This window comes from Mauremys reevesii, linkage group 2, assembly GCF_016161935.1.
Source record: "Mauremys reevesii isolate NIE-2019 linkage group 2, ASM1616193v1, whole genome shotgun sequence".
NCBI lineage: Eukaryota > Metazoa > Chordata > Testudines > Geoemydidae > Mauremys > Mauremys reevesii.
In genome coordinates, this window is record NC_052624.1 from 170,311,021 (window position 1) to 170,327,006 (window position 15,986).

The following is a 15,986-nucleotide window of genomic DNA, read 5'->3' on the forward strand; positions in this document are numbered from 1 at the left end:
ATCTTGGATCTAACATAGCAGCAGTCTTTGACAGACTCATTCGAGTCTTTTAATCATTGGGCCAAATTCTGCCCTCAGGTACATGCGTTCATTTCCCACTGAAATCTATGAGAGTTGTGCGGATCCATCTGTTGAGACCCACTGAGGAGTAATCATAGAGGGCCTGTGTCTGATCTCAGTTCCACCAGTGTAAATACAGAGTTACTCCAGATTTACTCTGGTGCAATTGAATGGAATCTAGGTCCAAGAAGGACTTCAGTGATTTTTAATTCCCACTTTGAGCAGAGATACTATGGGAGGCTGAGAGGGGGAGCCCCTTAAAGTCCATTTGTTTCATTTTCTGATGTACTATTCCAGGGGTTCTCAAACTGGGGATCGGGACCCCTCAGGGGGTCACGAGGTCATTACATGGGGGTTCGCGAGCTGTCAATCTCCACTCCAAACTCTGCTTGCCTCCAGCATTTATAATGGTGTTAAATATATTAAACAGCGTGTTTAACTTATTAGGGGGCTCGCACTCAGAGGCTTGCGATGTGAAAGGGGTCGCCAGTAAAAAAGTTTGAGACCTACTGTACTATGCAATAGTTCTGATAATTTTTATTCCCTTTTCTTTATTTTAGTCCACTATTCCCTTGTCTGTGAAAGGGCGGTTCATCTTGGAGATCATTGAAGGAATGCTTTATTTAAATGAGCAGAGTTTGGTACACAAAGACTTGAAACCAGAAAACATCCTTGTAGATGATGACTTTCACATTAAGGTACTGTTAGAATTTAAACACAGAACAGTTGTGATTTGGACCATAGAGTGTGGCTCCTCCTATATAGGCTGGAGTTTATCAAGGATTAATAAACTAGTAGTCCAGTGGGCTGTCAAATATCAAATTTTAGTAGCCCATCTTTAAAATGTGGTGGCCCACCTACAAGTTGATACTGAAATGTTCATTATCTCTGCCAAAAGTATATGGGATGGAAAGTAGAGAGAAAATACTGACTTTGCTCACTTGGTTATTTTATTCATTAATTTATCTACAAGTTATTACTTTTAAACAAACCTCAACAAACACAACTTGAGAAAAAATAGAAATACCAGAACAGCACATCAAACTGCTTTATGGCAAATATCACACCTTTGTTCCTGTCTCATCTGTGTTTTCTCTTCCTGTGCTTTCCCTCTTCCTGCATTTTCCTTTTTTAACCTTTTTTTTTTGTGCGCTTCTTTCCCTCTCTTCCTTACTTTTAGATGTCAGCCAGCAGCTACAGAAGAAAAGCAGTGACACAGACCTTGACAGAAGTGTTTTGTGGGCCCGATCCAAAGCCCATTGAAGTCAACTGAAGTTTTTGTGCTGACTTCAGGTGCTTTGAATCAAATCCCCTATGCATGGTGCCTGCTGCTGAGTAAATCTGAGTAGGATCTGCAGCAGCCCATGTCTTTTGTCCTGTGGACATACGTCCTGTGAAGATGAACTACTGAAACAGTCTCCCCTGTCATTACTTGCAGTTAAAGGCATAGAATCATAGAATATCAGGGTTGGAAGGGACCTCAGGAGGTCAATTAGTCCAACCCCCTGCTCAAAGCAGGACCAATCCCCAGACAGATTTTCACCCCAGTTCCCTAAATGGGAATTGAAGGACTGAACTCACAACCCTGGGTTTAGCAGGCCAATGCTGTTATTTAATGAGCCTCTTGTAAGGAAAGCTCTGTTGCTTGATATATGTCACTTGTCATTAGCTCATGTGACATGACAAGTCTGAGCTAACAGCAAATGGAAAAAAACCCAAAAACTTTGGCACATCCTGCAGAGAGGCTAAGAGAAGCTAACTGCAGAGACACCAGATGATTAAGCCCCCATCAATACTGCATATGTAATTGGATAACTAATCTTAATATTTGGTCTTGTTTACATGGATGGAACCAAACCAAGTGCTCATAACCATGTTACAGAACCCCATTAAAGCTCTGAAGCCAAATGTAGAGATGAGTCAGACCTGCTCTGAGCAGCTTGCGTTAACATGGTGGTTAAAGCAACAGCTGGTGACCAGTCTGCACAAGGTCCCCCAGCATTGCTAACATCTGTAAGGACAAACCAGTGTTCTAGAGGAGACTGGGCCTAGGGGAGTTAGATAGAGTCTGGATTGGTATAAGTCTCCCACAGCGTGTGTCTACCATCAACTTAGACTTGCACCTCCTTACCAACATGTAAGTTATACTCACCCATACACCTTATACATCACTTCTGAATTTGGCCTACTAGGGAGCTACAGGAAGTCTAGGGGACACAAAGTTTATTAATAGCGACTTATCCGTGATGAATTCATTCACCTAGGGCTAACAAATATCCCAAAAGTATTACAATGAAACTGAAAACAATCAAATTATAAAACATTAAAATACTTACAAATAAAAATTAAAAAGGACATACACCGTTAAACCATATATGATCACTGTATCACTTGCCTTTTCCTTATTTTAGCAGCTGATCATGCAAATAGAGCAACTGCTCAGCTCACAGTACACTGTCAGTTCTTAACAGTTCCTAATCTGAGAGGGCATAGAAAAAGGCATCTGGGACAAAAACACGGAAAGCCATTTTGACCTCAAGTGGCAATACAGGTTACAATGTAATAAATAATGCCAGAAGCCTCATGGACAGAGGTGGTTACATTTCTTGGTGCCAGTATATCGGCTTTCTAAGTAAGCTGTCTTCATTGATTGAAAATGGAGAGCTCTCATGGCCCTCCTTAGCAAGTTATTACACAAACTATCTAAATATCTGGCATACCCAGGAGTCTTTTTAACAGGGAGGAACCAAGGTGACCTATTTGAAATAGAAATCACTACCCTATATTTTTGCTTATTAATATCTTCTGTTCTCGACCAGATTATGGATTTCACATTTTTAAATTTAAATCTAATTCTTTCCAATTCCGAGAAACCTAGAGAATGGAAATTTATGTGAAAAAGTCTTACTAAGCCATTCTGCTAAGTCTAACCTTGACAAACACTATGGGTACATGCTATGAATGCAAAGCCAAAAATTAATATTCCTATACTGCACTTTGGACAGAATAGAGTTCATACCTGTCTCAGCTCTAAGAGCAGCTGGGGCATTATTTGGAAGACCAAGAATCTTCCTGAGAAATCTGTTCTGAATCACTTCCAGTGCCGGGGGCAGTGGGGATCATTCCATCTCCATATTTCTGTGCCATATAAAATCCAAGTCTCAGAATACTCTTAAAGGCTGGTGCAATTAAGTGGCCCTTAGGAGTCCAGGAAATATGTAATACAGCTTGCACTGAATTTGAGGGGTTTTTTTGTTACCGGAATATGTTTATCCCACAAACAATTTTGTGTGAATCAGATACCCAGGTAGGAGAAAGAGCTAACTTGTTTGATACACTGCCCATTGATCTTCCAATTATGAAACCTCTGTCTCTGACTAAAGACAGTTGCTTTAGTTTTCAAATAATCTATCAAGAGGCCCTCCCGTTGACAGTATAAACCAAATGAGTTTAATAAACGCTTCAGTCCCAATGGTGTTTGAGATAGAATCATGTTGTCTGCATAGAATAAGACAAAGTGACTCATAATTGCAGGGGCGCGAATACTGATGCCCTTTTAATGCTAAAACATCATTGATATAAAAGTTAAAAAGAAAAGGGGCTAAGGGACAGCGTTGTTGAAACCCCTTTGTAATTGGGATTGAATTGGTTAATTCTCCATCCAGGCCTATCCTAATCTTAGCCACTGTTTATCTGTGTTGACCTCCTGCACTGGGATGAACTTCACCCTGATCTTCCATTCTCTAACATGATTATAACTCAGTTTGGTCTCATCCATATTAGTAAAGCCACGTTATGTTATAACATGGTTGGGCTATAACAGTGTCTCAACATGTTAAAATTCAATGTGTCTCAGTTGACAACAATATTTGATTCAGGCAACAAATTCACAGAGATCTTTAAAATATGATTTAATTGGCCCTCTTTGGTTATACTTATTGAAGACTTTGAGTTTTCAGATAAGTCATCATTTCAATAAATATTCCCTCATATTTAGCAAACCTTGAGTAATATGTGAAACAATTTGCTCCATCTCTCCCCTTTATTAGCCACATCCTCCATTTTCAGTAGCTCTGATTTGACCTGTTTTACAGATTGCAGATCTTGGCGTCGCCTGCTTTAAAAACTGGAGTAGACTGACCAAAGAAGAGACCAGCCGGCAGAGGAAAATCAAGAGCAATTCCAAGAGCGTGTCCAGGAGCGCCGCTGGCACTCTTTTCTATATGGCCCCGGAGCACTTACTCTCAGTTAACACAAAACCTGTGGAGAAGTCAGATGTTTACAGTTTTGGCATAGTGCTCTGGGCAATTTTTGCCAACAAAGAGCCATATGAAAGTAGGTCACTTGGAGAGACTCATATTGCTAAATGAGCTTTAAGGAAGCTATAAAATTAAGACTTACAATACTTAGCACGTAACATTTTCAAAATGTCCTATAAGCATTAAGTTCTTGTCTCTATTCAAGAATAGCCCCTATTCCTCAATTGGTGACCAATAATTGGTACAGCTGCACCAGTACTGCCCTTTAAGGCTGGACAAAGACATGTAGAGGTTTGTATTGATGGAGCTAATTGAAGTTTATCCTTACTTGAAGCAGCAGTAAACCCCAATTATCTCAGTTAGTACAAACCCTGGCTTGCCTTTGTCTACACTTAAGGATCAGCATTGATGCAGCTACAGTAATTGTTGGCCACTGATTGCTAAATTAGGGCAGTTTCCAAGTATAGACAAGGCCTAATTACTCCTCAGAGTGCACCTATGTTGTTGTTGTTATCCTGGGGGGAATCTAAGCAGATGGGGTAAGTGACTTGTCCAAGGCCATGGAAGGAGTCACTGTCCAAGGCTGGGATTAGAATTTAGAAATTCCTGACTCCCAGTCCTGTGCGTTGACCACTAGACCACTTATCTTATCAGTCTTAAGATATATCAAAGATTTGGTGGAATCCTAGTTTGTAACATCCATAACACACTTAAAATCAATTCAGTTACAATATAGCAGACATAGGCACATTTTACTTTTCCATACTGTATTTGTTTCCTTTGGATTAATTTCCTGTGAATGTTAGTGAGTGTTGGAAACTCAGAGCATTGCTTGGAGCAGGTTAGGATTGGCCACCAAAGTACAAGGTTCCCCACATAACTCACCCAGTGGCACTTACACCTGACCTGCATCATCCCTGCTATTGCAATTCTGGATCTCATCTGAGCAGAAACTGACATTTCTGACAAACTGTGTGGTGGTTCTACATGATGTGGACAAATAACCGCTAAGCTCATATTACTTGGAGGTTCAATCACACTTTAATTCTGGCTTCCAGAGCTGAAAGCAGTACCTCTTGGTAGGAGTGTTTCTCCTAACTGACCATGTATGATAAAGCTGGTGTTAGTTTCTGAAATACCTCACTCCCAGGCATTGGTGGTGATGCTCTGTCATCCTCCTGAAATCCAAACAGACTGATTCCAAGTTTGGAGAACCATTTCCATTTTAAACCCTTGTTGTTTTCCATTTTACTTAGGCCTTGCTAGATTAGTAAAACTCTAGAATCTGAATGAATGCCCTAGTTGGGGATGTTTACTAGTAAAATGACGGGTTTCTGTTGGATCCCCATGTGTCATAGATGCTACTAAACTTATCAACTATTAATTCCTGTTCTATATAACTCCCTTCCTCACTACACACTCACCAACACCACCTTTGGTTTTCTCTCTCTCCTCCCCTTCTATATACTTCTGTTGCACCAATCACATTTCACCTGGGGGATTATGACCTTCTCCTCTTGCCATGTTGATACTACACTCCACTTGACTATACTACACTACACACTGCATTAACTGCCTGTTACAAACCTGTTTGTGCTGAAACTTATACCAGATACTAAAATACTAAATACTGGCTGGGCCAGATTTTCAAGAGGCAGACACAAGTTTTACCTGCAGCATTTGCACTTAGACCTGGTCTGCACTTACAAGCTAGGTCAATACAGCTACTTCATTTAGGGGTATGAAAACTCTGACGTAGTTATGCCAACCTAACCCTGAGTGTAGACACAGCTATGTTGAGGGAAGAATTCTTCCATTGATGTAGCAATTGTTGTTCAGGGACTTGGTGTTCCTACAGCGACAGAAAAAACTTCTGTCAAGGTAGGCTGCACCCACGCTATAGGGTTATGTTGCTACAGCTATGCAGACATAGTTATGGTGGTATAGTCTCTGAAATGTAGACATACTCAGAGTGTTATGTGCACTAATCTTGCATTTGCTCACTGATAACCTGCTTCTTAGTTATGCTAAGTTCTGCCACTCTGGGCCTGGAAGGGACCAGGGAAACCCCCAGGAGAATCCTTCCAGTGCAGTGGGCCTCCGCTGGCGGAGAGCTGGCTTAAGGGATACTTGCCAGACTTGCTCCCAGCCCCTGACATAGATGGCCATGGGAAGCAGAGCAGAAGTTGGAGCAGGCTAAGGGCTCACTTATATTGGTCGCCAACTAGGCTCCTGACCAGCTCTGGAATACAGGTACAGTTAGATGGCTTAAAACCGCCTTTGAGGCCACATCCCTGTTTTTATTCCAAGCACTAGAACAAAGCAACTGAAAATCAGGCCTGAGGGGGGTTCAATTCCGTAACTCTAACTCCTATTGAGTAGGAGATACTCATGCAAGTAACTGAACTCACAGTAAGTACTACTCATCACAAGTGAGGGTTTCAGAGTCAGATCCATAGAGTACGTATTTTCATGTGCCAGCAGATTTGTGGATCTAAATGAGGCACTTTCTTTGCCATTTCTAGGAGATGACCTTTCATGGTAGCAAAACCCTGTGATTAGGAGTCTGATCTGAGGTTTTGTTTTTCAGATGCTATAAACGAAACACACATTTGCTTTGGCATCATGAATGGGAACAGGCCAAATACAGAAGATATTAAAGACAGTTGTCCAAAGGAAATTATCGACTTAATGAAGCACTGTTGGCAACAAGAGCCAGAAAATCGGCCGACCTTTTCAGGTAAAATACTGCTTCAGGATTATTTTTGTCTGGACATATCCAGTGTTTTAAAAAATATGGCAAAATGAGCTTAATTCTTCCTTACAAACAAAAATCATGACCTTTCTGAAACAGGTTTGTGTGTCTTAGGTTTCTTTTCAAAATAAAAATTAATCTCACACACACAAGTCAAATCCATGAACATAAGAACGGCCATACTGGGTCAGACCAAAGGTCCATCAAGCCCAGTATTCTGTCCTCTGACAGTGGCCAATGGCAGGTGCCCCAAAGGGAATGAACAGACAGGTTATGAGTAGTTTTGTATCATCTGCAAATTTTGCCACCTCACTGTCTATCCCTTTTCCCAAATCGTTTATGAATATGTTAAATAGGACTGGGCCCAGTACAGATCCCAGGGGGACACCACTATTTACCTTTCTCCGTTCTGAAAACTGACCATTTATTCCTACCCTTTGTTTCCTATCTTTTAACCAGTTACCAATCCATGAGAGCACCTTCCCTCTTATCCCATGACAGCTTATTTTGCTTAAGAGCCTTTGGTGAGGGACCTTGTCAAAGGCTTTCTGAAAATCTAAATATACTATATTCACTGTATCTCCTTTGTCCACATGCTTGTTGACCCACTCAAAGAATTCTAGTAGATTGGTGAGGCATGATTTCCCTTTACTAAAACCATGTTAATTTGTTGAGGAAGTGTCATGTTCATCTATATGTCTGACAATATTGTTCTTTGATAGTTTCAACCAGTTTTCCCGGTACTCAAGTCAGGCTTACAGGCCTGTAATTGCCAGGATCACCTCTGGAGCCTTTTTTAAAAATTGGCATCACATTAGCTATCCTCCAGTCATCTGACCTGAATTGTGAATAAACTGTGGACCACATCCTCTGTAGATACACATTGGCATAGCTTCATTGACTTCAGTGGAGCTTTGCCAATTTACCCCACCTGAAAATCCATCACCCTGTTTTCATCATAGGATAACCCTCCTCTTTAATGTCACAAAAAGCCTGATATTAGGAGACAGTCACCACTTCATAGGACTGGCCCTAAGTAATTCAGCCTTCCAAGATTTGGCTTAATAAACTGTCTCAGACATAACTTTCTCCAAACTACTATCTTGAGCTATGTAATAGCCTTTGGGTATAACTAGCTAATTCTCTTCCAATAGGACCAGTCAGTGGATTTGGGATGATGCTTCTAGCTTTTCGGCAGGTAAAAACTGCTGCTCTTGCTCTGTCTTCCTGGCTCTTTCTTCCTTGCTCTCAATACGCTGGTGACTAAAACAAAAAAAGAAACACTGGTGCATGTAAAAGTGTTGGTTCTAGGCAGTAGCACTGATACTGAGGCAGCTGTTTGGTATGCAGTGTGCATAAGTTTAAAAGTTCACCACACAAATATGCATACCTGCATTTTTTTTTTAGCTCTTTAGTACCCTGTTAGGGGCCTACTTGCTATCCTATTCTCAACCCTGCATATTCTGCTGCTAGTACATCAGGTCTATATGAGTACTGTGCCTCAGTGTTTCCCCATCAGTAAAATGGGGATAATAATAAAACACTTTTCAGAGATGGTAAGTAGTATTATAAAGCTGTTATGAGCAGACCACTCCTGGAGCAAGGCACTCCATTTGGGATATAGTTTGTATATGAGGTGCTTTGCAGATTTTGACTGCCCCTGGCATAGGTGAGATGAAGGGGATGGATGAGGATGAGGGAGAAGGCTTCTCCCTCTTTTTGCATGTCCTTCAAAAGGGCCAGTCCCAAATTGCCGTCCTTGTGCTTGGGGGAGTACAGAAACCTGCTCCCTCCATGCACCCTAGAGTGGGTATCTCAAAGAATAGGGGTCCATTACACAGTTGATTGCATGCAAAGGGCATATACTGTGGGTGCCACCTGGTATCCAGAGCTCCCCGGCTCAGGCCAGTGATTATATACCAGAGTTTGGCCCTAAAGCTGGATAGAATTGTATCTTTGTCTTGCTAAGACACTACTGGAGCTTAGAACATAGGAAGCAAAGCATAATGCTGTTGGAAGACCCTGGCTGTCACTCCTTGTCTTTGTGGTCACCTGTCTTAAAGTCACAGCCTGTGCAGGCTTTGCAGTTGTGTTGATGGGTGTTTATTAAATAGCCCAATGCAACTGAGTGTATGCAATACGTAAGTGAACAAGAATTCAGTTATTACATTCTTTTTTAAGACTAAATCAGCCCCGCTAACATTGCTTTAATTTTTATGAGCCCACTCCTGTTATACACTTATATAACTAATTGGTTAATGTTTTGATGGAAGTGAGCTAAGCAGCACAGTCATTTATATTTGCCATTTAAAACCACTTTCCCCAAATCTTCCTTTCCTGCAGAAATTAGTCAGAAATATAAGCCATTTTACTGTGAGCAACTAGAAAAAGATGTTGAAGATGACTTGAGAAAGATAAAGGTAAGTAGCATCCCAGCTGCTTCCTAGCGTAACTTGTAAGTAAAACACACACAGACATACAGGGCCAGATTCTAACACCCTTACTCATACTAAGTAATACTATATTCAGTAAGTACTCCCAGTGATTCCAATAGGTCTGCTTGTGGAGTAGGGCTGGTAAAAAAGCCCTGTGAGCTAGATTCTGATTGCCAGTGAGTAGAACTTTCCTCCATTAGAAATCCTGCTGAAATCACATTTACCTTAGTTTTATACTGGTGTTACTGCATTGACATTAATGGAAATCAAAGGAGACAATTTGTTGAGCAAGCTACTATTCAACATGAGTTAAAGTGACAGAATCTGGTTCACAGTTTATGAAGTGTCATTGCTGAGTTTTTTAAATACATACAGTTTACTATATGTTTATATAGTACTTAGCACAGAGAGGCCTGAACCTGGTTGAGACCAAGCATTACTGTAATCTAAATTAAAAAAAAAAATCAGGAAATTCAAAGTTTTGAGTCCTCTCTCAGCTGTAACTTGGTTCCCTGTTCCTCCTATTGGATGTAGCTTGCAAACTGTTGTGCAGAAGGATGCTTTCCTGATTTGAAATAATAATGAAAGGCAAGTTACTTCCTGGCAAATGTTTTGGGCCAGATTGTGGTGCCCTTAGTCACACTGGAAAACATTTACTCATTGGAGTAGTCCTACTGACATTAAGGGCCTGATGCTGTGGCTGAACTCTGAAATGAAAGTACCACTTATATGGAGGTGACAAGAACTGCATCCCCAATATTTTAAACTAATAAGTGAAAGTGTCCCCATGGTTCCGCTGTTCTGCCATACAGCCATGTTTTGTCAGATGCTTTCCCCTCTCCCTGAAATTGCAGGATGGAGAATTAAAACATTTCTGATTTGGGAAATCCAGGTAGTGACTTTGAAGGTGTGTCCAGTATTCTTTGGCAAGATAGCAACGCTTTGCAAAATAAAGTTGACAAAACAGACATATTCTTTTGGAACTGATTCTACCACCCATACTAATTCTGAGTAGTAAATGTTTTATATTATGGGGCTTTGGGGTGCTACCAATCAGGATCGTGCTGGGCTCTGCACAAGCACAAAAGAAACAATCCCTGCCCTAAATGGCTGAAGTCTAAAGGCAGAAAGAGACCAGGGGTAGGAGATAATCATACAACATACAAGCTAATGAATATGGTTAAGTAACAAAGCTGTACCAATAAGTTTTGTAGTTTTTTACTGTTTGATTTTTGAGTAGCACTTCTCTGCAAATAGTCTCTTTGAAATAAGACAAAAGTGGAGTATGCTGTACTCTTTACCAATGGGACTTTTCCCTGGAGCAGGGTAATACAGTTACATAAGCAGGGTGTCAGAATCGGGCCCTAACAAAAGGCCAAAATGAAGTTTTGAACTTTGAACACCTGGGATCAAGATAAGTTTCCTGGAAGAGATTGTTGGTTTTTAATTTGTGACAAGACTTCCTGGTAAGACAGTGACTAATGACTTTCTGAGAAGTGCAAGTAAGAGCAACAGGTCAAATCCAGAAGTCCTAAAACTGCACTTGACTTCAAGTTTTACTTGAGTAAGGACATCAAAAAGACATGAATGGCTAGAACATCAAAATGCCAGAGTAAAGATGATTATTCCTTGAGCGTTGTGAAATGAAGACAAGGGTTTGCAAGGTAAAAGTGCAGTGAAATACTAAAACATTCTTTCCAAAGATCTTCACCAAGCTCCCTGTCCCCATATCCCATATATAAACTGTTGTCAGAACAAGGCCATAGCTGTGGATTATTTTTTTCCAGTTACATGTAAATACATAAAATGGTAGCAGAATCATGCCCTTCTACCTTAAGCAGCATCTTACTCTGCAAGCAATCCTATAGATTGCAATGTGATAAGACTGACCTGTAGGTACAGCCCTGAATTGGGAGCAGCGCAGTGAGTCACTGTCTAGTTCAATGGGATTAGCTCATGGACTAAGGTAGTAGTCAATGTGAGTAAGGGCACAGCTTGGCCAGATCAGAGAATCATGCCCTATATTTTCATAGTAATCATTCCTGCCTTCCTTGAAAGCAGACACTGATTGTCTGTAAACTTAACCTCACTAGTAAGCAAGCCCTGCAAAGCAATGTTCGTGGTCCACCAGCATTCTACCAACAAAGAACATGAGATGTATGCAAGTTGTTCACTTGGGCCAGTCACTGTGGGGATGCATTTGGTTTCTACAGTAAAGATGCTTCCTTTGCTTAAACTTGCATGTGCTGCATGATATTTTTTTCCTGTGTACAGAAAGCGTACCCTGGGCCAACTGAACTTGTGAAAAGGATGCAGTCCCTTCAGATAGACTCTGTCGCAGAATCTCCAAATAACGGACATGCACAAACAGGTGATTATTACATCACTTCATAACACTTTATTTCATATTGCCTGCTTAGGGCAAAATTGGGGACAAATAAAATTGATTCCATTATTATTAAAAGCTGTAACAAACAGACCCAGTTGTTCAGAACTTGGGAGAGAATCTGAAGCACTGAATAAAAAGATCAGATTTATCTGCTGTTCTAAAATGCAAGTCACAAAAAACCACTATCTCTTGATCACTATTTTCAGGCTCTACCATTTGGGGAAAAAAAGTTATTTTTAAACTCTTGTGCTTTTGTCTTTCCGTGAAGAAAGTATTCTCTTTCCAGCTGTACTTCATTTGTTCAATACTTGATTTGTCCATTGCCACATTATTAATTACAGTATATATTCACTTTAACAACATCCTTTAACCTTCCCTCTGTTGATTCACACCAACAAACTTTTGCTTGGTCTTTAGGATTCAGTTCCATGCTATATCAGTTTTTGGAGTTATCTTCTCTTCCCAGTCCAACCTTATCAGTGCCCTGAGAACAACTAGAGTGAAAAACTAGAACGTGTCACTTGTTTTGAGATCTTGCTCCCTATTGATTCTGCCTTGGACACCATGGGATTGGTCATGGGTTACTCCATTCATCTGTTCCTTCCTTTGTCACATACCGGCTCAAATCCTGGTTTGTTTCACAGCTTTGAGGAAGTATATAGTTGTAGATAATTATATGTGGCCACACCACTATGTCTGTAGTGGAAGGCGTCTGTACTTCTTTCACCCAAGTGCCCTGTTAGCAGGGGTTCAAATCTGTAGCACTGTGTAACAAGGCCCACCATCCTAGTGTTACCCCTTATGGCCTTTAGGTGGTCTCTTGTGTTGGGACCTTGCCAGGTTCCCCTAGTGTCCCCTTCCTTCCATGGTCACCACTGTCCTTAAAGTCCCAAATAATGTCCACTACAACTGGTAAATAATATATAATCAACTCAAATGTCTTCTGTTCCTCCTGGGGTCTTTATACAGTCCTGGTCTCTCTGTCAAGCAGTAACAAACCAAAAGAATACCATTAAACCACTCCCAGCAGTGTGAGACATGTGATTATAGGCTCTCTGTCTAGTTCTCAGAATCCTTCATCCTGAGGACACTGACTGGCAGAGCTAATCCTCCGCTGCACTTTCCAGGTTTACCTCTCTTCCTAGCTCTTGCCAGTCCTCTCTCACTCAGAGAGCACATTAGATGTCCTCTCTCCTGAGCCTCCTCCAAACTGCCCTGACCTCCTTCCTTTAAGGCCTCCTTGAGCTTGACTCACCCTTTCCCGGTGTTCCCAGGCAGTACTAATAGCTTTCAGGCTCCAGTTAATCCTTTTTCAGCTGTGGCAGTGTGACAGGGTGCTCTACTCACCACAGGACTCCTCCTGGCCATTCTGGGGATCAGCTCACCAGATCAGCACTTCTCCCCAAGGCTGCAAACCATCCCTCCACCTCTGTGTGCAGCTGCTCTCTCACTCTAGGAGTTGCTGTGGCCTCATCATGACTCTCCCCTCCAGCTAGATCACTATTGTGGTTTCCCCTTTTGAGGGGGGAGGAGGAGGGAAGACATCTCTTCTGCCAAACAGACTCAGGCAATCTTCCGATGCACTTCCCCAGTGGCTGGTTGGGAAACCTGGGCCCATTCTCTACTCCATGTTTTGGCTCAGGCACCCTCTAATCAGCAGTCAAGGTCTGTTCCATCCCATACCTTGCTGCATTTCCCTGAGCCCTGTCCTAAACTTTGGCTCTTCTTTCCTTCTCTGGGTCTGTCAGCTTCACCACTCCTTTCTCCCAGTGAGCAACTACAGGCTACACATCTCTGCTATCTCCAAACACTCCTCCTTCTTCCCAGGCAGTGACTACAGATTTTCCCAGGAGCCCCCATTTCCATTTTCCTGCATTTTATATACCCACCCACCCCATTTCTTGCACAGGTGAGCCACTCTCCAATTAGGTGCCTCCAGCCCAAAAGCTCCAGTTTGCAGCCTAATCAGCAGATTGGGACCACCTGGCCTAATTCAGCTTTTGCAGGGGCAGTGTGGGATGCACACCCCATCACAAGCAGGTTGGCACAGCCATCACACAGGCACATATAAGCAACGTTAGAAAATCCAGTAAAAACTCCTGCAAAGTTTTCTTTTGCTCAGACCATTCTGAAGATAATACTATCTGAACTAGATTATGTGATCCATTTTATCTGCCTGACAAACCTCACCCCAAAGACAGGTTAGCAACAACTCAGACCATTCTTCAGCAGAGGTAATGGATTTTAGTAGGGCAGCAGCAGGGCTACATTTTTAATGTGCAAGTTATGTTTTCTTAGGAAAAATATTAAAATATATCAGCACCATGTTACAAACTCTCTCATCCTTTAAAAAACTTTGGTGTGAATGTGGTGTTTGTGAAAGGTGATACATTGACAACCTTGCAGATTAAAGTCCTCTCTTTATCCAGCAAATGGACACAGTGCAGCTAGTGGTAGTGTATGGGCATGTATATGCTTGTGTTTTAAAAACCCAGGCTCCGAGACTCCTTGCCACAGGTGTACAGACCCGGGTTCATGCTATAGCATTAAGAACAGTGTAGACATTACAGCCTCTTTAGGCTTCAGAGCCCAGGCTCCATCCTGAGCCTCAGATACATTGCCATGGGTTTTAAAACTCAGTGTAGACATGCTCTGAGGCTATGTCTACACTAGAGAGCTTACAGTAGCACAGCTGTACTGATGCAGCTGTGCCACTGTCAGATCTCTCATGTAGCCGCTCTGTGCCAACGGGAGAGAGCTCTCCTATTAACATAATTAAGCCACCCCCAATGAGTGGCAGTAGCTGTGCACACTACCACTTATGTTGGCGTAATTTATGTCACTCAGAGATGTGTTTTTTCACATCCCTGAGCGACGCAAGTTTTGCCGACATAAGTGGAATGTAGACATGGCCTAAGAGTCCCACAGTGCCCCACCAATAGTCCTCAAGCCTGCCCTGGAGGATCATTTGTAGAGACAGTAGGGTAGTTCACAGTCCATGACATTCAATCTAGTACCTGTCTGTTGAGTGCTGACAGTTGCCAGCTATGGTAGGGTTGGTTTTTTCCTGTTGCAATGGTGATATTTATTCACTTGAAACCAGAGTAAGTCAACCAAGTCACGTTTACCATGTAGCAGCCATCAGATAGTAATAGTTTTCATTCACCACCAACCTGGATTGGATTCAAACATGTATCCTAGAGATAGAAAGGTCAACATTCCATATATCATTACCAATCCCCTGACTATCAAGTCCCATACAAGCTTTGTTCTAATGCTACAGTGGCCTTTTTGAGTCCCATTATTTTCAGTGATGCCCAGCATCTACACAACAATTTCAAAGCTCCATATTGATGCTGTAATCTATTTAATTCTCAGTAGGAGATCCTCTTCAGCCCCATACTACAAATAATCAAATAACATGATAAAAAAGCAGGTTTTGACATATTTGTTCAGTCTTGCGATGCTATAGAATGGTCTCAAGCTAAAATTCTAAATTAGAATTCAAACAATCCAGTTCAGTCCCCAAGCAAACCTTTCGTTGTCTCTAAGGGAAGCTGTGTGTACCCATCCAAGGACAAAATTTATCTGTAAGGTTTAGGTGAAAATCATGGGTTACTTCCCTCTTTGCCCATAGACATAAAATGGATCTTTGTTAAAATGTATTCTCTGAACTCTAGAAGAACAAGCTAGACAGAGATTGAAAATCGAAGTTAATTAAAAATACAGAATGATGCATTTATGAAGGCTAATTTGAGATTTCTGTGATAGGACCATTGAAAGAAACATGACTTTTAGTGCTGTATAAAGTAGCACCTACAGTGAAATTCTGAGTCTGATTCTCGACTATCTCTCTCCAGTTTTCTGCAGTATAACTCCATTGGAAGTAAATTAGTGAACCAGGCCCTCTAAAGTCCAAAACCTTTCATTCTTCCCTTCTTGGCCTGATGTGTTATGTTGTATTGTATTTCTGTGCCATGTTCTGCTTAGAGGTGGCTGCAGTTTAATGGTGCTTGAAACATTAACTGTCCCTATACATACTGTCTATAGGATCCGGTCTTGTAGCAATGAAGTCACTGAGCTTTTGG

At 41.5% G+C, this 15,986-nt stretch overlaps 2 protein-coding genes across 6 annotated transcripts in view; one reads left to right on the forward strand and one right to left on the reverse strand.

Moving 5' to 3' along the window:
• DUSP22 (dual specificity phosphatase 22) overlaps positions 1-15,986 on the reverse strand; it is a 176,611-nt gene that overhangs the window by 144,309 nt on the left and 16,316 nt on the right. The window lies entirely within an intron of this gene.
• The window catches only part of RIPK1 (receptor interacting serine/threonine kinase 1), a 63,888-nt gene that overhangs the window by 37,972 nt on the left and 9,930 nt on the right, over positions 1-15,986 (forward strand). For all 5 annotated transcript variants that reach the window (XM_039521397.1, XM_039521395.1, XM_039521393.1 and 2 more), the window contains 5 exons: positions 621-758; positions 4,155-4,395; positions 6,910-7,059; positions 9,418-9,494; positions 11,784-11,880. In XM_039521397.1, coding sequence (XP_039377331.1) covers positions 621-758; positions 4,155-4,395; positions 6,910-7,059; positions 9,418-9,494; positions 11,784-11,880 — 703 coding nt within the window. The remainder of the gene's footprint in view (positions 1-620; positions 759-4,154; positions 4,396-6,909; positions 7,060-9,417; positions 9,495-11,783; positions 11,881-15,986) is intronic.